Source organism: Oncorhynchus nerka, unplaced genomic scaffold (genome assembly GCF_034236695.1).
Source record: "Oncorhynchus nerka isolate Pitt River unplaced genomic scaffold, Oner_Uvic_2.0 unplaced_scaffold_4___fragment_2___debris, whole genome shotgun sequence".
NCBI classification, from domain to species: Eukaryota; Metazoa; Chordata; class Actinopteri; order Salmoniformes; family Salmonidae; genus Oncorhynchus; species Oncorhynchus nerka.
In genome coordinates, this window is record NW_027040459.1 from 369970 (window position 1) to 394000 (window position 24031).

Here is a 24031-nt window from a genome sequence, read left to right on the forward strand (position 1 = left end):
TTACATATAATGTGGATCATTGTCAGGTTATTAGATGTAGAAGTTTCAGTAACGACAGAACACCATGGTTGTAATAACACGTTAAACTTGTAGTTTGAAAATGTGCAGAATGTGTTTGTTTTGGGTCCACACTGGTAAGTTAACTTGTGTAAATTAGACAATCACAGAGGATTTTCTTCTGAATAACTGGTCAGGGCGTAACACTTTTTCATTCAGCTTCAGGCAACTTTGATGCACTGTAAGGCTTGATCACACCTGTAGTGACTGCTTCTGTCACACCCATTTTTGCTTATCCATTGTACACTAGTTATATCAATGTAATTACACCCAACACAATGTTTTAGAACAGAATGCTTCCCACCACTAGATCACATAACTAGATGTGAGCTGGACGTGGTCCCATCGCTGCCACCAATGTAGTGGAATAAAGTGAAAGCTGCAACAAGGTCTTTAACCAGGGCTCATACGTGGCGAGGTGAGGTCTAACGGCAATCGCTTAGCAGGCCACGGGCAGAGGCAGTAGGCCTACAATGCTGGCATTGGCCTTGCTACAATAACCAATGTATATAACATGATTGACACGACCGTATTAATCATCATGGAACGGCCTTGGAAGTGCCATAAGTGGAAGCCAACCTAATTCATTATTTTACATTAACCCGTTACATCTATTGATATGGCTTAATTGATCATAGTCCAGACTCGTTATAGATGCAAATACCATGTCGTTGCACCAGGGGAATTTAAACCAAACAGATATTGTTTTGCAGGGCATCCTTTTCCCCCCACATTTATAGATGAATTAATTTCACCTCATGAAAATGTATCATCATTTCCCAATCAAATACCTTCATCGATACCACACAAAAAAACAGACAAATACAGCTTTTTACGCCAATCTGTCAATCTTCATACAATCCGACAATAGCACAGTATTAAGCAAAAACGAGCATATAAAACAGCATTTGCATATACAGTACAAGTCAAAAGTTTGGACACACCTACTCATTCCAGGGTTTTTCTTTATTTTTACTATTTTTATTTTTACTATTTTCTACATTGTGGAATAATAGTGAAGACATAGTGGTTAGTGTTGGGCCAGCAACCGAAAGGTTGCTAGATCGAATCCCCGAGCTGACAAGGTAAAAATCTGTCATTCTGCCCCTGAACAAGGCAGTTAACCCACTGTTCCTAAGCTGCCATTGTAAATAAGAATGTGTTCTTAACTGACTTACCTAGTTAACAGCTACAATCATTGGATAAACTGTATCCATCAAGCTGGCCTTGATCAAACCAGTAACTTGCCCCTCACTATAGCTGCACATCTGGCATACTTATAGTGGTCTTCTCCCCATCTGCCACCACCAGCTCTAGGGATGGTGCCAGGTTTACTCCAGACGTGGCATTTAAGCAAAATAGCTCACTCTTGGTTTCATCAAACCAGAGAATCTTGTTTCTCATGGTCTGAGTCCTTTTGGTGCCTTTTGGCAAACTCCAAGCAGGCTGTCATGCTTTTACTGACAAGTGTCTTCCGTCTGGCCACTCTACCTGATTGGTGAAGTGCTGCAGAGATGGTTGCCCTTCTGGAAGGTTATCCCATCTCCACAGAGGGACTCTGGAGCACTGTCAGACTAACCATCGGGTTCTTGGTCACCTCCTGACCAAGGCCCTTCTCCCCCGATTTCTCAGTTTGGTCGGGCGGCCAGCTCTAGGAAGAGTCTTGGTGGTTCCAAACTTCCTCCATTTAAGAATGATGAGGCCATTGTGTTCTTGGGGACATTCAATGCTGCAGAAATATTTTGGTACCGTTCCCCAGATCTGTGCCTTGACACTATCATGTCTCGGGAGCTCTACGGACAATTTCTTCAACCTCATGGCTTGGTTTTTGCTCTGACATGTACTGTCAACTGTGGGACCTTATATAGACAGGTGTGTGCCTTTCCAAATCATGTCCAATCATTTGAATTTACCACAGGTACACTCCAATCAAGTTGAAGAAAAATCCCAAGGATGATCAATGTAAACAGGATCCACCGGAGCTCAATTTCGAGTCTCACAGCAAAAGGTCTGAATACTTACGTAAATTCAATTTGATTTGAATAAGGCATTTATTTTTTGCAAAAAAAAATTTAAACAGTTTTTGGCTTTGTCATTATGGGGTGTTGTGTGTAGATTGATGAGGGAAATGTTGTATTTAAATCAATTTTAGTGTAAGGCTGTAACGTAACAAAATGTGGAAAAAGTCAAGGTGTCTGAATACTTTCCGAATGCACTGTATGTGGTTAGCTGATACTTACTAAATATCTAACCAAGGTGTTGTAAGATTTGTCAATCATCAGCAAGGTCGAAGCATAGGAACGCAGCAAATCCTTCAAACACTAGAAAATGTGCACACACATGGTCTACAATTTGCATTGCGTTAAGGCAGGACTTTCCAAACTCGGTACCCCAAGGAGTGCACGTGATCATCAAGCTGAGTAGTTGTTTTGCATAAAAGTTTGGGAAATGCCAACTTTTGTAGCCTCCTCAAAACCCTTTGGATGAGAAAGCATGAGGTTCCGCCCCTCTGACATTCTCCGTGGGTCTTGAGAGGATTAAAGGAATATGCAATTGAGATTCTCCCAGTAACATTCTCATTCCAAGTTGTTTTTATAAATACCAACTTTTGTAGGAAAACTGGAGCACGTTTTTGGGTATATTTTGTACATCCGCAACATTTATGAATGAGGCCCCAGGTGAGGTAAATGTGCACTGAGCAGCTTAGTCATGTGTTGATGGGAAGGGTTCTGCACTGAGATGTTCTGAAATGCATGTAGACTTGGTTATCTTATCAGGAGGGGAAAAGTGTGTTGATAGTTGCGGTTTGTCATAACAATGAAGACAAAACCACTCAAGGAAGTGAAAGACACCCCTTTGCAATTCAAAGATACAAAACAATTCTCAAAAAAAGAATGCGGTATTTTGGACACAGTAATTGCAGCATACTGCACTTTTTTGTAAGTGATGTTCGACACAGTTTAACCGCAGAACTTGTTATAACCCAATCAAAACCATGTTTAAAACTTTTGAATTTCCATATTACTTAAAAAACAGCCAAGTGCTCCCCCATGAGGATTCACTGAGAACACACAATGGAAACGAGTAATGTACCTATATACTGTAGACAAACATTGTATGTACCATATTAATGCCAACATTGACCTGTTAATAACCCCATACAACACAAAAACATCTGGGTTTATATGGCGTAAGAATGAAGTCTTATCGCAAATGACAAAACTGTGCATAGGGTTTAGATCACTTTATTTTTCAAACAAATGAGATGTTAAACACTGAACAAATAAAGATGTCCCAGTCAAACTGACCAGATCCACATCAATCATCTTTAGCATTTCGTTATTGCGAGCTGTGTTCGAGTGATGCCTCATTGTCTGCAATTTACCCATTCTGGATCAGTGTTCACTAAGGACCACTGCTTAGGAAAAAAAGATGGTGCATAGTCCAGCATCATCAGACATGGAATTGCCACACATAAACCTAGTTCCAAGGACAGGAGTGTTATGCGAAAGCGAATCCAGATTTGACATCAAAAAGGCACATTGGTAGGGATGAATGTAGCGGCGCACAGTCTGACCTTACCCCCATCTGAAGTCATGTCATATGTGGAGAACCGTGGCAAGACGAGAACAAAAATTTTAAAAACTACTTCTCCAAATTGTCACATGGAAACCGTGAAGAATGTGCTCTCTTAAGTTTGTAGTTTTCAACAAAATAGCAAAAGAAACGACACTTGTCATTTACCATCACGCACGCTTCTCAATGAGTAGAACATTCCTGAAATACAAACCCGTGAAAGATTGGAGGAAAATTGAGAAAAAAAATTATGTGGACCTTGCAGGTGTTTTGTTTGTATCTACACATACCTTAATGTAAATGATGAAATTACAGAAGATGCCTGCCTCTAAACGAAATACAAAGCTCTCATTTCTGTATATTCATTAAGGCTGTTCAACTCTGAAAGTCTCGTGATTCAATTTCATAAGCCAAAACGATAGCTAACAGGGATTTTAACAAGTATAGTTCCAGCATACAAACATTTCCTTATCCTCACAGTTGTATTAGTACCCTCTGTTTCAACATTTTCTGCCTGGGTGAGGATTGTTGGGGAATAAGTAAATGGAAAAACAAAGATAACTTCTGAAATAATTTGTTGATTGAACAAAAGGAGGCACATTTTTTTGTTAAACTTCCTCCGGAAAGAAACACTCGATGGAATGTGTACATCAGAACAGAGTGGTGAGGAGAGAAGATGAGGGGTGGAGTATGGAATGTTGGATCGCTAACATGTATCGGCCAACCAAAAACAAAATAATGTGTAAAACAATGTTATGCCTCTTTTGCATTGCAGAACAGGTCAACAGTATGTGATGCAAACAGAAAAGCTCTACAGGTTTTGCACATCGTTTCCATAAACCTAAAAAAAAAAAAAATGAAAAAGGTCAAATAAATAGATGCATACATGATAAGAAATTGTATAATTTATTTTTGTATATGTCACATAAAGCTTCTTGTAACTCCCAAATAGGTGTCAGTACTCCACTCGCTGGACACGTTCGGCTTTAACTGTGCTAGATGAACGCTTTCAACACCCTCTGAGCACATAACTGGAAAGGTAAACTCCAGCCAACCCTACACTAGAACCCTAGTTTGCAATTAATTGTTAGTAGCAGCACTCTGCAAACGGGCACATCTTTCCTGCAACTTTTTATTTTTGAAAAACAGAACTGAAAGCCCTTTAACAAACTTGGGACAGACACCCCATCTCAGTCTAGGCAAATATATGGCAGGATATTCAGTTTGCTCTCGTCCCCATGTGGGTCCAACGATATACACTCCGTCCAGTCGAACCAAGTGCCCTTGGTGTCGTAACAACCATTTACCCCTTGCCAGTGCTCCGTATGTACTCTGTGGAGGTCCTTGTCGGTCACCTCTCGGCTCACTCCAGGTGTGTCCGTTACCGAGCTGTCCAGCTGCAAGACATGGACTCCTCGCCTCGCCTCCCTGAGATCACTCTCCTCCCGTTTCAGGTATTCTGACATGAAAAAGTGTGCGCCGGGGGCCTGGACCCTCGAGGATGTGAGCACGTTGCTCTGAAGGTTTAGGTAGGACTGGATGATCTCGTTTCGGGACAGCTCTTTCCAGTTAGTCTGTTGGAAGGGGCTAGGGGTGGGAGCAGGAGGCTGCTGTGGATGCAGATCAGTTCTCTGCTGGGGCTTAGGGGGAGGTGGCATTGGGGGTTCCTCCACCTGACAGGGTTCTTTATGTACCATGGACTTGATCTGTCCAGTCACAGGGTCAAACGTTAGCCTGCGTTCTTTTAACCTCACAGGCTTTGTTTTGTCCTCTATGTCCTGCCCCTGCAGGTTGACAGAGTAGTCCCTGGACCTGTACTTCTTCCTCTTTTTGCGGTCCGAGCTGGAGGCAGAGACTTCTGCCTCAGCCTTCACCACCACTACAGAGGGGGTGGGTCTGTGGAGTTCCGCGCACTCAGAGTTTTGTGGGGCGGGATGGGTGGTGGGAAGGAAGACAGGCGGGGGTTCCAGTGTTCCAGTGCTGTGTGGGGGATTGGTGGTGGCCTCTGAGGAGCCAGGCCAGTGCAGTGAGGCCCTATGGGCAGGGGGTGGCGGCCCATTCACATGAGACACTTGGGCTGGGGACGTTAAAGGCTGGGACGAAGGCAAGCGAGGACTCCGAGCTGGGCTTGGGATAGTCCCTTTTGGTGCATATGTTGAAGAGTGCTTGGACATAGTCTCTTGCTTCATAGTCCGTGGACTTGAAAGGCAGCGGGGGCTTTTGGTCAGATATTGCCCCCTCCTCCTTCGTCCAGCCTTGCTTGCTGCTGCAACACAGCAGTCTTGAGTAAAGAGGAAGTGCTAGGTAGTTTGGCGAGGCCCGGGGAGCTGGGGTGAGGTTTGACAGCATTGACAGGGATTCTACTGTGTTTTTCATTCTCAATGTGCTCTGTCCGGGCCCTGTCTGGCGAAGGTGTAGCCTCTAGGTCTTGGGGAGCCTCAGGGTTACCTGCAATCCCATTTGTGGGAGGTGGCGACAGAGTGAAGTTGTGCATCTGCTCGTTGGGGGACATCTTGGAGGTTTTGGCCGGTAAGTGCACACTGTCCTTTTGCTCCCCTCTACGCTTCCTGCTGCTTGACTTCTCCGCTTTGGGCGAGTAGGTGTTGTGGACGTCATTTCTGGTTTTGACCTCTTGGACACCTTTGCCTGCCAGGGATACGTCAGGGGGTGGAACGTCAGTCCAACAGGGGTGGGCACTGCCATTGGCAGAGCTCGAGACACTTACTGCCCCCCGCGATGGAGTCTCATTTTGCCCTGGGTCGATCAATTTCTGCCAGCTCCGCAAAAGCTTCTTGGCACGCTTGGCAAGGTCTTTATCCTTGGTCTTCTTCCTCACGTCATTGATCAGTTTCCCCAATCGGGTTTCCTAAATTGGTAATTCAAATAAAAAGTTGTTAAAGGGATACTTTTGAATTTTGGCAATGAGGCCCAGAGTCAGATGAACTTGTGGATCCCATTTCTATGTCTATGTGTCCAGTATAAAGGAGGTTGGAGGTAGTTCACAAGCCAATATTAGCTAAATAGATCATTAAAGGCTAAGTTACCAAAATCCCAAGTGATCGTTTTAAGAATACCAAAATCGTTGTCACAGGCAACAATTAAAGCACTTAAAAAGCTTTGGGTCTTACCTCAAGTGCCTCTTTGGTGATAGGGAATTTCTCCAAGTATGTGATAACTTCTAATACTGCCACCATATTGTGAATCTGCTGGAAGGAGCAAAAGAGATGATCAGAACACAGATTTTCAGCAAATAGTTACTAAGCTAGTTAGCTGTTACTTCTAAGTACGCAACAGTTGGCTTGCTGGCTGGCCTATTACCTTCCTAGAGATAAACGATATGCTGGCTATTAACTGTCTAACAAGCAGTCTATCAATTATTTAAAAACAGTGCTCACCAAACGAGTCAAGATCAAAGTCAAAACGCAAGCTGAGATTCTTTCCAAACATGACTTAAACATAAGCCTGTGCAACATGAACCTATTAAAAACAGTTTTGTAGCAATGAGGTTTGGGCAGTAGGGTACAGGCCCAATACATTATCAGTGTATATTGGCTATGCTTGAATTGACCTGCCAGTGCTGTTCTCAGACCTCTCAGATTTTGAAATTATATTAACTCATTTGAGGTACATAATCAAACTGGTAACAGAATTTGCACAGCTGAGCATAATAATTAGCATTTTAAAATTGCACTGGACTGATGGCCTTCGTCTGATGGTCAGAGGGGGAGGAAGAGAGCACAGCAGCAAGGCTGCCTCACCGTCCTGCCTCGCTCCCTCCCGCTGAGGAAAGGGGACATCGTATTCCAGCTAACGGCAAACCTAATTTCTGCATCATGCACCAAATCATGTTGTTACTCCTATGACCAGAGAAAGTGAACCGAAACACTTTGCTACTCAATCATTACAGCTGCAGTGCTGGTTGTAGCATGAGTGGAAGTAGAGAGAATGTTAAAAACTTTTATAAGCCCTAAAATGCACAAAGTGCTGATTGACAGTGCTGAATAACAATTTAAACATGAACTCACTCAAAACCATACTGTATTTGTTGATTCGCTCTAGTCATGGTTTTAAAAGTTTTTAAAATCTTACACTATCAACTTTGCTGTGCGCTCTAGACTTATTTCTAGAGTCTATGGCACAAACAAACTGCAGACATGGTGATCTGAGCTGATTGGCCAGCGGTAGGCCTAAAGGTGCACTTGGTTTTACCTCTGGGCCTGCCAGGTAGGTGGAGTTCAACCTTCAGACACATGAAATGGTTCAAAATGGGAAGACCTTCCCTTCCCGGCACTAGGGCTTCTGAATAAAGTGCACATATCGCCAACAGCGTGAAACAAATGACAAAAATAGGAACGTAAGGCTTTATCGTTGGGTTTTTTACAGAAATGTTTGGTGCTCGACAAGGAATGACTTGGAGATGGACCAGTTGATCACCCAGTTGGTGACCACTGGTTTAAAACATGTTAGCTAGCAGCCAGCTAGCAGCTCGTTGCATATATAAAACTTAAGTATCGGTATCCATAAGAAACAGTGAATAGGACACCCTGTGACAATACAATAATAACTACACTCATAAGCAATAGAATGGTCAAAGTCTTCGACTTGATACAAAAACAGGGTTTATTAAAAATAGACACGCAAACAAATACATGTTTCAGTTTAATACAATACACAAAAAAACAAGATATCAATAATGGCTGTTGATGCAGAAAAGGCTTAAGACAGTCTTGAATGGCCTTTTCTATTCAAAACTTTGGAAGCTTGCAGCTTTCCAGCTGAACTAAATGTAAGAAAAACATTATATAAATGTCCTAAAGCAAAAATATACAGAAATACATTATCGGAGAAAATTGCTTCATAGAATTGGCACAATAATTTTGCTGGCTCAACTGTTCGAGAACTATGGTTTATAATGAACTAAGCTTTATAATGTTAAATAATGTGACCGGTGAAAGAGCGCAACCTGCTTTATCTCCTAATGTATTGCACAAGTTGGCTGCAGGTATTTAATTAAGTAGCTACAAATATGAACATTTATTGAAAAACTTCAAATAAATAGGTTTGAGCGGTACAGAAATACCATCCTCTGGCCATTTCCAAATACCACGGTATATGATCGATCTCATATACATCTTTCTGTGACATTGGGATCAAAATGTTTTGAGTTATTCATTTTTAAGCAGTTCCACGTGTACTTAAATGAATATATTCAAATTAGCCCATAGGCCTAGGACTATACATCCTTTAAGCAGGGTTCATCCAGGCATTGGCAAGTCAAATTCAGGGAGTTTTTCAAGCATTTAATTGTTATTTTCAAAGACCTCAATGTTATACAATTGTGCAGCAGTTAGCCTAGCAGTTAAGAGCATTGGGACAGTAAACAAAAGGTTCCTGGTTTGAATACCCAGAGCCGACTAGGTGAAAAACCTGTCAATGTGCCCTAAAAAAAAAAGAAGGTAACTACCACTAGCATTTTAGGCATTGTGAAAGCATTGATTTTCTCATTATTATGTTTAAAATGTGAGAACCTAATACAGACGATAATAAGCGCAGAGCTGTTGACAGACGTTCAGGTTTCTTCTTGTGGTGGTGGTCGTCGTCAAAGTGGTTTCCACAGGTCGCAAAAATAAACAATTGCATGTAAAAGTCTTGGAAAATAAAGCTTGGCATATTCTCAGTGCTTCATTGACATTTCAGATATGTTTAATTTGTGAGAAATCTTTGAAAATGTATGATTCTGAGTAACATGAAAAGCATATACTAAAATACAACATGTCATGTCTCAAATCGATATCCATCTTACCTTTATTGCTTTATGTCAAAACTCCAGACGAGCTTCAATACCATACAACACTCCTTCCGTAGTCGCTAACTGCTCTTAAATGCTAGTAAAAATAAATGCATGCTCTTCAACCGATGCTGCCCGCACCCGCCCGCTCGACGAGCATTACTACTCTGGACGGTTCTGAGTTAGAATGTGTTGACAACTACCTAGGTGTCTGGTTAGACATATCTCCTTCCAGACTCACATTAAGAATCTCCAATCCAAAAATACATCTAGAATCAGCTTCCCATTTCGCAACAAAGCATCCTTCACTCATGCTGCCAAACATATCCTCGTAAAACTGACTATCATACCGATCCTTGACTTCGGCGATGTCATTTACAAAATAGCCTCCGACACTCTACTCAGCAAATTAGCTGTAGTCTATCACAGTGCCATCCGTTTTGTCACCAAAGCCCCATATACTACCCACCACTGCGACCAATATGCTTTTGTTGGCTGGCCCTCCCTCAAATTCGTCGCCAAACCCACTGGCTCCAGGTCATCTATAAGTCTTTGCTAGGTAAAGCCCCACCTTATCTCAGCTCACTGGTCACCATAGCAACACCCACCCGATGCACTCACTCCAGCAGGTATATTTCACTGGTCACCCCCAAAGCCAACTCCTCCTTTGGCCGCCTTTCCTTCCAGTTCTCTGCTGCCAATGACTGGAATGAACTGCAAAATTCCCTAAAGCTGGAGACATATCTCCCTCACTATCTTTAAGCATCAGCTGTCAGAGCAGCTTTACCGATCACTGCACCTGTACACAGCCCACCCAACTACCATATCCCCATATTGTTATTTATTTTTGCTCTTTGCACCCCAGTATCTCTACTTGCACATCATCATCTGCACATCTTTCACTCCGGTGTTTAATGCTAAATTGTAATTATTTCGCCACTACGGCCTATTTATTGCCTTACCTCCCCAATATTACTACATTTGCACACACTGTATATAGACTTTTCTATTGTGTTGACTGTATGTGTTTATCCCATGTGTAAATGTGTTTGTGTCGCACTGCTTTGCTTTATCTTGGCCAGGTCGCAGTTGTAAAGGAGAAATTGTTCTCAACCGGCCTACCTGGTTAAATAAAAAGTCCTGCGGATTCGAGAAGAAAGATGACGAGTTCAACAGGCAAAGGAGCCTGTCAGGTAGCCAGTAGCCTTATTTCTTGCACATAATCTCGCCTAGCTGACGTGATGCAAATTTCCAGATTTTTGGCCACTTTTCTCTGGCCTCCATTGATTTAGTCACCCTAATTTTGGCCATCCTATAAGGGGTAAAAAAAAAAAAAACATAAATATCTAGTCTTTATGTACCATATCTATCAAAAAACATTGACACACCTACTCATTCCAGGGATTCTTTATGTTTACTATTTTCTACTTCATAGAATAATAGTGAAGACATGATCTATGAACTAACATTTGGAATCATGTAGTAACCAAAGCGCAAAAAAACTAAATATACTTTATATTCAAAGTAGCCACCCTTTTCCTTGATGACAACTTTGCACCTGGCATTCTCTCAACCAGCTTAATAAAGAATGCTTTTCCAACAGTCTTGAAGGAGTTCCCACATATGCTGAGCACTTGTTGGCTGCTTTTCCTTCACTCTGTGGTCCAACTTACCCCAAACCATCTCAATTGGGTTGAGGTCAGATGATTGTGGAGGCCAGGTCATCTGATGCAGCACTCAATCTCTCTCCTTCTTGGTAAAATAGCCCTGACACAGCCTGGAGGTATGTTTTGGGTCATTCTCCTGTTGAAAAACAAATGATAGTCCCACTAAGCGCAAACTAGATGTGGTGGCATATCGCTGCAGAATGCTGTGGTAGCCATGCTGATTAAGCGTGCTTTGAATTCTAAATAAATCCGTGTCACCAGCAAAGAACCTCCCACACCGTCACACCTCCTCCATGCTTCACGGTGGGAATCGCACATGCGGCGATCATCCCTTCACCGACTCTGCATCTCACAAAGACAGGGTGGTTGGAACCAAACATCTCAAATTTGGACTCATCAGACCAAAGGACAGACTTACACCAGTCTAATGTCCATTGCTCGTGTTTCTTGGCCCAAGCAAGTTTCTTCTTATTGTTGTCCTTTAGTAGTGGTTTCTTTGCAGAAATTCGACCATGAAAGCCTGATTCACGCACTCTCCTCTGAGCAGTTGATGTTGAGATGCGTCTGTTACTTGAACTCTGAAGCATTTATTCATAATATGGACTTGGGTCTTTTACCAAATTAGGGCAATCTTCTGTTTTTCACCCCCATCTTGTCACAACACAACTGACTGGTTCAAACGCATTAAGGAGGAAATAAATTCCACTATTTAACTTTTAAGACACACCTGTTAATTGAAATGCATTCCAGGTGACTACCTCATGGAGTTGGTTGAAAGAATGCCAAGAGTGTGCAAGCTGTCAAGGCAAAGGGTGGCTACTTTTGGTTACTACATGATTCCATGTGTAATTTCATAGTTTTGATGTCTTCACTATTATTCTACAATGTAGAAAATAGTAAAAATAAAGCAAAACCCTGGAATGAGTAGGTGTCCAAACTTTTGACTGGTACACACTACCGTTCAAAGGTTTGGGATCACTTAGAAATGTCCTTGTTTTTGAAGAAAACGATGCACATTTTTTGCCCATTAAAATAACATCAAATTGATCAGAAATACAGTGTAGACACTGTTAATGTTGTAAATTACTATTGTAGCTGGAAACAGCAGATTTTTTATGGAATATCTACATAGGTGTACAGAGGCCCATTATCAACAACCATCACTCTTGTGTTTCAATGGCACGTTGTGTTAGCTAATCCAAGTTTATAATTTTAAAAGGATAATTGATCATTAGAAAACCCTTTTGCAGTTCCTCTGTCCAGTGTGTGTGTTCTTTTGCCCATCTTAATCTTGAATTTTTATTGGCCAGTTTGAGATATGGCTTTTTCTTCATAACTCTGCCTAGAAGGCCAGCACCAGAGTCACCTCTTCACTGTTGACATTGAGACAGTGTTTTAGCGGGTACTATTTAATGAAGCTGCCAGTTGTGAGGCGTATGTTTCTCAAACTAGACACTAATGTACTTGTCCTCTTGCTCAGAGGACAAAGTTAAGTTTTTGAAATTGCTGCCAATATATTTTAAAAAATTTAAAAGGCAGAAATACCTTATTTACATACGTAGTCAGACTCTTTGCTAGGAGAATTAAAAATTGAGCTCAGGTGGATCCTGTTTCCATTGATCATCCTTGAAATGTTTCTACAACTTGATTCAAATCAAATCAAATTTTATTTGTCACACACATGGTTAGCAGATGTTAATGCGAGTGTAGCGAAATGCTTGTGCTTCTAGTTCCGACAATGCAGTGATAACCAACAAGTAATCTAACTAACAATTCCAAAACTACTGTCTTATACACAGTGTAAGGGGATAAGGAATATGTACATAAGGATATATGAATGAGTGATGGTACAGAGCAGCATACAGTAGATGGTATAGAGTACAGTATATACATATGAGATGAGTATGTAGACAAAGTAAACAAAGTGGCATAGTTAAAGTGGCTAGTGACATAAGAATGCAGTCGATGATCTAGAGTACAGTATATACATATGCATATGAGATGAATAATGTAGGGTAAGTAACATTATATAAGGTAGCATTGTTTAAAGTGGCTAGTGATATATTTACATCATTTCCCATCAATTCCCATTATTAAAGTGGCTGGAGTTGGGTCAGTGTCAATGACAGTGTGTTGGCAGCAGCCACTCAATGTTAGTGGTGGCTGTTTAACAGTCCTTGAGATAGACTAGATAGAGGCCTTGAGATAGAAGCTGTTTTTCAGTCTCTCTGTCCCAGCTTTGATGCACCTGTACTGACCTCGCCTTCTGGATGATAGCGGGGTGAACAGGCAGTGGTTCGGGTGGTTGATGTCCTTGATGATCTTTATGGCCTTCCTGTAACATCGGGTGGTGTAGGTGTCCTGGAGGGCAGGTAGTTTGCCCCCGGTGATGCGTTGTGCAGACCTCACTACCCTCTGGAGAGCCTTACGGTTGAGGGCGGAGCAGTTGCCGTACCAGGCGGTGATACAGCCCGCCAGGATGCTCTCGATTGTGCATCTGTAGAAGTTTGTGAGTGCTTTTGGTGACAAGCCGAATTTCTTCAGCCTCATGAGGTTGAAGAGGCGCTGCTGCGCCTTCTTCACGACGCTGTCAGTGTGAGTGGACCAATTCAGTTTGTCTGTGATGTGTATGCCGAGGAACTTAAAACTTGCTACCCTCTCCACTACTGATCCATCGATGTGGATAGGGGGTGTTCCCTCTGCTGTTTCCTGAAGTCCACAATCATCTCCTTAGTTTTGTTGACGTTGAGTGTGAGGTTATTTTCCTGACACCACACTCCGAGGGCCCTCACCTCCTCCCTGTAGGCCGTCTCGTCGTTGTTGGTAATCAAGCCTACCACTGTTGTGTCGTCCGCAAACTTGATGATTGAGTTGGAGCGTGCATGGCCACGCAGTCGTGGGTGAACAGGGAGTACAGGAGAGGGCTCAGAACGCACCCTTGTGGGGCCCCGTGTTGAGGATCAGCGGGGAGGAGATGTTGTTGCCTACCCTCACCACCTGGGGGCGGCCCGTCAGGAAGTCAGAACCCAGTTGCACAGGGCGGGGTCGAGACCCAGGGTCTCGAGCTTGATGACGAGCTTGGAGGGTACTATGGTGTTGAATGCCGAGCTGTAGTCGATGAACAGCATTCTCACATAGGTATTCCTCTTGTCCAGGTGGGTTAGGGCAGTGTGCAGTGTGGTTGAGATTGCATCGTCTGTGGACCTATTTGGGCGGTAAGCAAATTGGAGTGGGTCTAGGGTGTCAGGTAGGGTGGAGGTGATATGGTCCTTGACTAGTCTCTCAAAGCACTTCATGATGACGGAAGTGAGTGCTACGGGGCGGTAGTCGTTTAGCTCAGTTACCTTAGCTTTCTTGGGAACAGGAACAATGGTGGCCCTCTTGAAGCATGTGGGAACAGCAGACTGGTATAGGGATTGATTGAATATGTCCGTAAACACACCGGCCAGCTGGTCTGCGCATGCTCTGAGGGCGCGGCTGGGGATGCCGTCTGGGCCTGCAGCCTTGCGAGGGTTAACACGTTTAAATGTCTTACTCACCTCGGCTGCAGTGAAGGAGAGACCGCATGTTTTCGTTGCAGGCCGTGTCAGTGGCAATGTATTGTCCTCAAAGCGGGCAAAAAAGTTATTTAGTCTGCCTGGGAGCAAGACATCCTGGTCCGTGACTGGGCTGGGTTTCTTCTTGTAGTCCGTGATTGACTGTAGACCCTGCCACATGCCTCTTGTGTCTGATTGGAACTATGGTAAATTCAATTAATTGGACATGATTTGGAAAGGCACACACACCTGTCTATATAAGGTCCCACAGTTGGCAGTGCATGTCAGAGCAAAAACCAAGCCATGAAGTCGAAGGAATTGTCAGTAAAGCTCCGAGACAGGATTGTGTCAAGGGACAGATCTGGGGAAGGTTCTCAAAACAATTCTGCAGCATTGAAGGTCCCAAAGAACACAGTCACATTCTTAAATGGAAGAAGTTTGCAACCACCAACACTCTTCCTAGAGCTGGCCACCCGGCCAAACTGAGCAATCAGGGGAGAAGGGCCTCGATTAGGGAGGTGACCAAGAACCCGATGGTCAGTCTGATAGAGCTCCTCTGGAGATAGGAGAACCTTCCAGAAAAACAACCTTCAGGCTTTTATGGTACAGTGGCCAGATGGAAGTCACTCAAGACAGCCCGCTTGCAGTTTGCCAAAAGGCACCTAAAGGACTCAGACCATGAGAAACAAGATTCTCTGATGAAACCAAGATTGTACTCTTTGGCCTGAATGCCAAGCGATATGTCTGGAGGAAACCTGGCACGATCGATGGTAATTTCAATACACAGTGACAAGCTCCTAAGGCCCATTGTCGTGCCATTCAACCGCCGCCATCACCTCACGTTCCAGCATGACAATGCACAGCCTTATGCCGCAAGGGTCTGTACACAATTCCTGGAAGTTGAAAAGTCCCAGGTCTCCCACACATGCTCAATGGGTGACATGTCTGGTGAGTATGGCCTGCATACTCACCTATTACGTCACCCATTGAGCATGTTTGGGTGGCACTGGATCGACGTGTACGACAGCGTGTTCCAGTTCCCACCAATATCCAGCAATTTCACACAGCCATTGAAAATGAGATGGACAACATTCCACAATCAACAGTCCGATCAACTCTATGCAAAGGAGGTGTGTTGCGCTGCATGAGGCAAATGGTGGTGAATGGATTTCTGATCCACTCCACTTTTATTCCAAGTAATGTGAAATACATAGATTAGGGCCTAATTCATTTTTCAATTAACTGATTTCCTTACATGAACTAACTCAGTCAAATGAAATTGCTGCATTTATATTATTGTTCAGTGTTGTGCATATTGTCACAATGATATGAGACAAGTTTTATCTACTCAATTAACATTATTTTACCCATTAGATTTTTGTCTCAAATTCCCCAAGATATATTGATCAACCCTCCTGCCACCAAGTTGAAATGTAATGGTATTTAACTTCTGGCTTCCCACTGACTGTTTTTGTGCAACCCAATACTAGAATTGAAAGCAACGGGTAGTGTATGTTACCAAATACACCCGCGTTGCTTAAACGCACACAGATAAGGTGGTAGCTACTAACTTACTAACGTTAGCTAAGTTATGCAACAACGTATGACGGGTGAGGAATGGGAGAAAAGTTAAGTGTCAACTTGACGTAAACTAGCTAGGCTAACGCTATTTCGTCTGACATTATTTACCTCAGCGTATCAAAAGTTAAAAACAAGTTAAGTTTGCAGCTAGTTCGCCATCTGGCCAGTTAACATATGGTATTGGTAAACGTGAAAACAACCGCAGTTTGACCTGCGAGAGTTGTGTGACTGGCTAGCTTAGAGGCTGGCCAATGCTAACACTAGCTGGCTAAACACTAACATTACCCTGTTGGGCAGGCTAGCAACTTAGCTAACTTACTAGCTGACGCCCGGTACGTTCGCGTCGCAAGCTTGCTAGCTAGCAAGCGTGCTGTCAACTCACAAGCGTGTATGATTAGCTATCATTTAACAGTGAATAATCGGCATTTCGTTTTTTTAACGAGATGGCAAATATTCGTCCAGATAGCTAGCTACTCACATTGCTACGACTATCGATGGCCTGCAGCAGCCGGTCTCTCATCTGCTGCGGAGTTGCTGAGGCCGTTGTCATTGCCTGTTCGGTGCGATCCGGCAGACGGGGGAGGAATCCTCCAACAACGAATACTGTGGTACTTGTAGACACTCACAGGCCTTTATGGAGATATGCAAGACACTTGAGCAGCATATTTATCTGATGCATTTACGCTTAAAGGTTCGTAAAATGTCACATGGATTCAGAGATGTGTCAGCCGCCTGCTATTGACTCTTGGGCGCTTTGGAAACTCACCACCAGCTGCTGGATCTCAACGGCCTCCTATTGCATTATGGGATGCAATACTTGGCCGTGTCAGAGAGGAAGAGGCGATGCAAGAGGTTTCACCACAGAACAATATGTGGTTTCACTCGGTCCAAAACAAGCCCAATGCGTTTCTAAGGGCGTATTTTGGACCTAAACGTGTCGCTTGCCTGCCTTCCCGCTTTTGGGGCAACGACTCCCATTGTTAGGGAGGAGACATGAGATCAATACAAATGGACTCCTCAGTCCTACACCCTATGCGCTTGTGGAGATCCGAGAAGATTTGACAGTGTAAGCAATATGGTAATTAGCCCCCCAGTGGACGCATCATCATACCCATAAAACCTATCGGTCAAACAAGGAAATGGTTCCAATCGTTTTCCACCATTCATTTGATCCATTGTGGATTTTAGGAACACTTCAAATAAGGGCTATGTTTCATGTAGGCTTTCCCTGGCGTGACGTTTTTGATAACATTAAATCTCTCTCGGACAGGGTGACTTTTATCAATATATTTGGCTCTATTTAGTCTCAGATTTGAAAATGCTAATTTGCATCAAGTAGGCATCATGCAAGACTACAAACCACCGCAAACTCTTCGTGCACCTCATCTCTAGTTGACACCTTTGCTCACGGACGGCATTAGGCAAGATTAAGCGGTCACCTAGGGCGGCAGATTAACGAGGGTGGCATTTTCTGATGCAATAACAACACATAAAACCTCATTTTGCCCCCCTAAAATGTTTTTTTTTTCAACCAGTGGCATATGGGCGTTTTTAAGTAAGCACCGATGCCCACCCGGCAATAAACAGTGGCCACTTAGTCAAAGACAGCATGTTTCTCCGATCAAATAGCCTAACCTAATTGCAAAATAGCGCATCTCCAGGGTGCAAATTAACAGTTGGAATGATACACATCCGTAAAAAAAATTTGTATCCGTGTGATCATAAATCATTTCCCGCAAAAACTGCAGATCATGTTGTATATGGCCCTTTTCTGTAGCCTACAGGCTAGAAATAAAATGTATGACAATGTAATGACATGCATGTTTCTCCGATCAAATAGCCTAACCTAATTGCGCCCAATCAAATAAGAAATACAGCTGGAAGACCATGTCCCTTTTTGGTCAGTGTCAGTGGAGGAAAGGGAGAGCGGAGTGATGTTGAGAGGCGGACCCTCAGCCTACTGAGAGTGACCATCAGATGCAGGCACCATCAGCCCAGTACTTTTAAAATAAAAAAAGCAAATTATTCAAATATATACTCACTCAGTGGTGCTTTACAAGAAATACAACGGATCTATTACCTGCGTGATCATATCGCCTACGTCAAATATATACAGTTGAAGTCGGAAGTTTACATACACCTTAGCCAACTACATTTAAAAACTCAGTTTTTCACAATTCCTGACATTTAATCTGAGTAAAATATTCCCTGTTTTATGTCAGTTAGGATCACCACTTTATTTTAAGAATTTGAAATGTCAGAATTATTTATTTCAGCTTTTATTTCTTTCATCACATTCCCAGTGGGTCAGAAGTTTACATACACTCAATTAGTATTTGGTAGCATTTCCTTTAAATTGTTTAACTTCGGTCAAATGTTTTGGCTAGCCTTCCACAAGCTTCCCACAATAAATTGGGTGAATTTTGGCCCATTCCTCCTGACAGAGCTGGTGTAACTGAGTCAGGTTTGTAAGGCCTCCTTGCTTGCACACGCTTTTTCAGTTCTGCCCACAAATTTTCTATAGGATTGAGGGCTTTGTGATGGCCACTCCCAATAGCTTGACTTTGTTGTCCTTAAGCCATTCTGCCACAACTCTGGAAGTATGCTTGGGGTCATTGTCCATCTGGAAGACCCATTTGCAACCAAGCTTTTAACTTCCTGATTGATGTCTTGAGATGTTGCTTCAATATATCCACAATTTTCCATCCTCATGACGCCATCTATTTTGTGAAGTGCACCAATCCTTCCTGCAGCAAAGCACCCCCACAACATGATGCTGACACCCCCATGCTTCACTGATGGGATGGTGTTCTTCAGCTTGCAAGCCTCCCCCTTTTTCCTACAAACATAACGATGGTCATTATGGCCAAACAGTTCTATTTTTGTTTCATCAGACCAGAGGACGTTTCTCCAAAAAGAACGATCTTTGTCCTCATGTGCAGTTGCAAACTATAGTCTGGCTTTTTTTATGGTGGTTTTGGAGCAGTGACTTCTTCCTTGCTAAGCGGCCTTTCAGGTTATGTCGATATATAGGTTCTCGTTTTACTGTGGATATAGATACTTTTGTACCTGTTTCCTCAAGCATCTTCACAAGGTCCTTTGCTGCTGTTCTGGGATTGATTTTCACTTTTCACACCAAAGTACCAGCATTTCTAGAAGACAGAACATGTCTCCTTCCTGAGCAGTATGACGGCTGCGTGGTCCCATGGTGTTTATACTTGCGTACTATTGTTTGTACAGATGAACGTGGTACCTTCAGGCGTTTGGAAATTGTTCCCAAGGATGAACCAGACTTGTGGAGGTCTACAATTTTATTTCTGAGGTCTTGGCTGACTTCTTTTGATTTTCCTATGATGTCAAGCAAAGAGGCACTGAGTTTGAAGGTAGGCCTTGAAATACATCCACAGTTACACCTCCAATTGACTCAAATGATGTCAATTAGCCTATCAGAAGCTTCTAAAGCCATGACAATTTTCTGGAATTTTCCAAGTGTCACGATCTTCTAAATGAGCAGACCAAGCAGACCAAGTCTTGCACAAAGTAGATGGCCTAACCGACTTGCCAAAACTATAGTTTGTTAAGAATAAATTTGTGGAGTGGTTGAAAAACGAGTTTTTATGACTCCAACCTAAGTGTATGTAAACTTCCGACTTCAACTGTATATTTTTAAATGGCTCGAACAACAATGCAGTCATTGGTTGGGCAAAACAAGCTAAGCCAATATGCGGTGATAATGTATTGGGTTTATAGCTTACTGCACAAACCTCATTGCTACAGTACTGTTTTAAATTGGTTAATGTTGCATAGGCTTACTTAAGTCATATTTTTTTTAAATCATCTGAGCAGTAGATCTCAGCTTGCATTTTGAGTCAAAGTGATCTTGACATTTTATGCACTGCACTGCTAGCTAGCTTTAGCTTTCAGCACTAGATTCATTCTCTGATCCTTTGATTGGGTGGACATGTTTGTTCATGTTGCAAGAGCTCTGATAGGTTGGAGGACATCCTGCGGAAGTTGTCATAATTACTGTGCAAGTCCATGGAGGAGGGTGAGAACCATGAGCCTTCTAGGTTTTGTATTGAAGTCAATGTACCCAGAGGAGGACAGAAGCTAGCTTTCCTCCGGCTACACCATGGTGCTACCCTACAGAGTTCTGCTGAGGCTATTGTAGACCATTGCAAAACAGTGTGTTTTAATCAATTTGGTGACGTGAATATATTTGGTATAGTTTTATCTAAAAGGGATAACTCTAATGTTTCACAATTTTAAATTTTCCTTAGGAGCCTCCACTGTCATAGACATCTATGTTCTGTCCAGTCTGGACCAAATCAAATCAAATCAAATTTATTTATATAGCCCTTCGTACATCAGCTGATATCTCAAAGTGCTGTACAGAAACCCAGCCTAAAACCCCAAACAGCAAGCAATGCAGGTGTAGAAGCACGGTGGCTAGGAAAAACTCCCTAGAAATGCCAAAACCTAGGAAGAAACCTAGAGAGGAACCAGGCTATGTGGGGTGGCCAGTCCTCTTCTGGCTGTGCCGGGTGGAGATTATAACAGAACATGGCCAAGATGTTCAAATGTTCATAAATGACCAGCATGGTCGAATAATAATAAGGCAGAACAGTTGAAACTGGAGCAGCAGCACAGTCAGGTGGACTGGGGACAGCAAGGAGTCATCATGTCAGGTAGTCCTGGGGCACGGTCCTAGGGCTCAGGTCCTCCGAGAGAGAGAAAGAAAGAGAGAATTAGAGAGAGCATATGTGGGGTGGCCAGTCCTCTTCTGGCTGTGCCGGGTGGAGATTATAACAGAACATGGCCAAGATGTTCAAATGTTCATAAATGACCAGCATGGTCGAATAATAGTAAGGCAGAACAGTTGAAACTGGAGCAGCAGCATGGCCAGGTGGACTGGGGACAGCAAGGAGTCATCATGTGGTCAGGTAGTCCTGGGGCATGGGTGGACTGGGGCTCAGGTCCTCATGAGGTAGTCCTGGGGCATGGTCCTAGGGCTCAGAAAGAGAGAAGGAGAGAATTAGAGAACGCACACTTAGATTCACACAGGACACCGAATAGGACAGGAGAAGTACTCCAGATATAACAAACTGACCCTAGCCCCCCGACACAAACTACTGCAGCATAAATACTGGAGGCTGAGGCAGGAGGGGTCAGGAGACACTGTGGCCCCATCCGAGGACACCCCCGGACAGGGCCAAACAGGAAGGATATAACCCCACCCACTTACCATCCTGAGACAAGGCTGAGTATAGCCCACAAAGATCTCCGCCACGGCACAACCCAAGGGGGGGGCGCCAACCCAGCCTTGATTTGGCCCAAACATAGACTCCTATAAATGAAGTCTTTTCAAGTTTCACTCAGAACAAAAAATGAGCCTGATTTTGACATTGGGAAAAATACGTATTTTCAACATCTGGAAAATAAGGGCACATTTTTTGGTCTCGCCTAGGGCGGCAGAACAGCAAGGACCAGCCCTGCCTTTGCTATCAGCTAGCTAGCTACTAGCTACCTTGATCCAAAACGAAAGATATATTGAACATTTTAATCTACTGTTCCATATTTTACATAATGTCTTATTTATGCATTTGGTTGTGTCTTGTACAGAATACTGTCCTCGTAGCAGTCATATTTCTAATGTTCCATTAATAGTTGGCTAGTTTTTTTGCAAAGACGCTATAGCTAGCTACCTACCCACCTACATACCAAGATGATATTAGCAACATACCCTTATTTTACCAGATACTCTTCTCCTTCAGTCGGTGGACATCTTTATTTAATCCCTTGTCATTTCTGCCAACTATATGAACAAACTGAAATTATTCAATTCATGGTGTCAGAATTCACTGCTTTATTAAAGCAATTCGGGAACTAACTTGTTGACATGTTCTGTTGCAGAGTCAAAGCCAAATTAAAACATTGCAGAATGTATCCATAATCATGAATGAATAAGCATATTTATTTGACAAGAATGCACCTAGTCACCCAACAATCACGTCAAACACCTGAGCTCCAACAATGACACCGTTTTAGAGAAATCCAAAAACACTGAACAAGAAAAGAAAATGCAACAATTTCAAAGATTTTACTGAGTTACAGTTCATATAAAGGAAATTAGTCCATTTAAATAAATTCATTAGGCCCTAATCAATGGATTTCACAACTGGGAATACAGATATGCATCTGTTAGTCACAGATACCTTAAAAAAAGGTAGGGGTGTGGATCAGAAAACCAGTCAGTATCTGGTGTGGCCACCATTAGCCTCATGCACCATGACACATCTCCTTCGCATAGAGTTGATCAAGCTGTTGATTGTGGCCTATGGAATGTTGTCCCACTCCTCTTCAGTGCGAAGTTGCTGGATATTGGTGGTAACTGGAACACACTGTCATACATGTTGATCCAGAGCATCCCAAACGTGCTCAATGGGTGACATGTCTGGTGATTATGCAGGCCATGGAAGAACAGGGACATTTTCAGCTTCTAGGAATTGTGTGCATATTCTTGCTACATAGGGCAGTGCATTATGCTGAAACATGAGGTGATGGAAGCGGATGAATGGCACAACACTGGGCCTCAGGATATCATCACGGTATGTCTGTGCATTCAAATTGCCATCAATAAAATGCAATTTTGTTTGTTGTCCGTAGCTTATGCCTGCCCATACAATAACCCCACTGTAACCATGGGCCATATTTACATACGTTGACATCAGCAAACCACTCGCCCACACAACGCCATACACTCTGTCGGCCATCTGCCCGGTACAGTTGAAACCTTCTGATTCATTAATGAAGAGCACACTTCCCCAGTGTGCCAGTGGCCAACGAAGGTGCGGATTTGCCCACTGAAGTCGGTTATGACGCCAAACTGCAATCAGATCAACACCCTGGTGAGGACAATGAGCATGCAGATGAGCTTCCCTGAGACTGTTTCTTACAGTTTGTGCAGAAATTCTTCCTTTGTGCAAACCCACAGTTTCATCATCTGTCCGGATGGCTGGTCTCAGACAATCCCGCTGGTGAAAAAGCCAGATGTGGAGGTCCTGGGCTGGCATGGTTACACATGGTCTGCAGTTGTGAGGCAGGTTGGACGTACTGGGCTCCCGAGTGGCGCAGTGGTCTAAGGCACTGCAACTCTGTGCAAGAGGCGTCACTACAGTCCCTGGTTCAAATCCTGGCAGTATTACATCTGGCCGTGATTGGGAGTCCCATCGGGCAGCGCACAATTGGCCCAGCGTCGTCCGGGTTTGGCCGTCATTGTAAATAAGAATTTGTTCTTATCTGACTTGCCAAGTTACATTTTTTAAATAAATACTGATAAATTCTCTAAAACAACTTGGATGCAGCTTATGGTAGAGAAATTCATTCTCTGGCAACCGTTCTGGTGGACATTGTTGTGTGATAAAACTGCACATTTTAGATTGGCCTTTTATTTTCCCCAGCACAACGTACACCTGTGTAATGATTACACTGTTTAATCATCTTCTTGATATGCCACCCTTTTCAGGTGGATGGATTATCTTGGCAAAGGAGAAATGCTCACTAACAGGGATGTAGAAACGTTTTTTGTGCAGGATCTTTTATTTCAGCTCATGAAACATGGGACCAACACTTTACGTTGCGTTTATATTTTTGTTCAGTATAGTAAACAATGCATACATATGCCTTTTATACACAACATATAAAACATTTGAATTTAGGTGAACACTAAATTATATTCATCAATGCTGGAAACCTGGGACATTAAATAACTATCTGAGAGTGCAAAGGTTCTTCTGCTTTTCCATTTGAGTAGTTAGACCAGCACA

The 24031-nt window shown here is 43.0% G+C and overlaps 1 protein-coding gene across 1 annotated transcript; it reads right to left on the reverse strand.

The window, feature by feature from the left end:
• Nucleotides 1-3286: 3286 nt before the first annotated feature.
• Nucleotides 3287-17270, reverse strand: LOC115114217 (mediator of RNA polymerase II transcription subunit 26-like). Its single transcript, XM_029642284.2, is given in 4 exon segments — nt 3287-5866; nt 5869-6499; nt 6762-6839; nt 16684-17270. Coding segments are annotated over 4 exon segments (1824 nt in total). The 5' UTR covers nt 16756-17270; the 3' UTR covers nt 3287-4823.
• Between the last annotated feature and the right edge of the window lie 6761 nt (nt 17271-24031).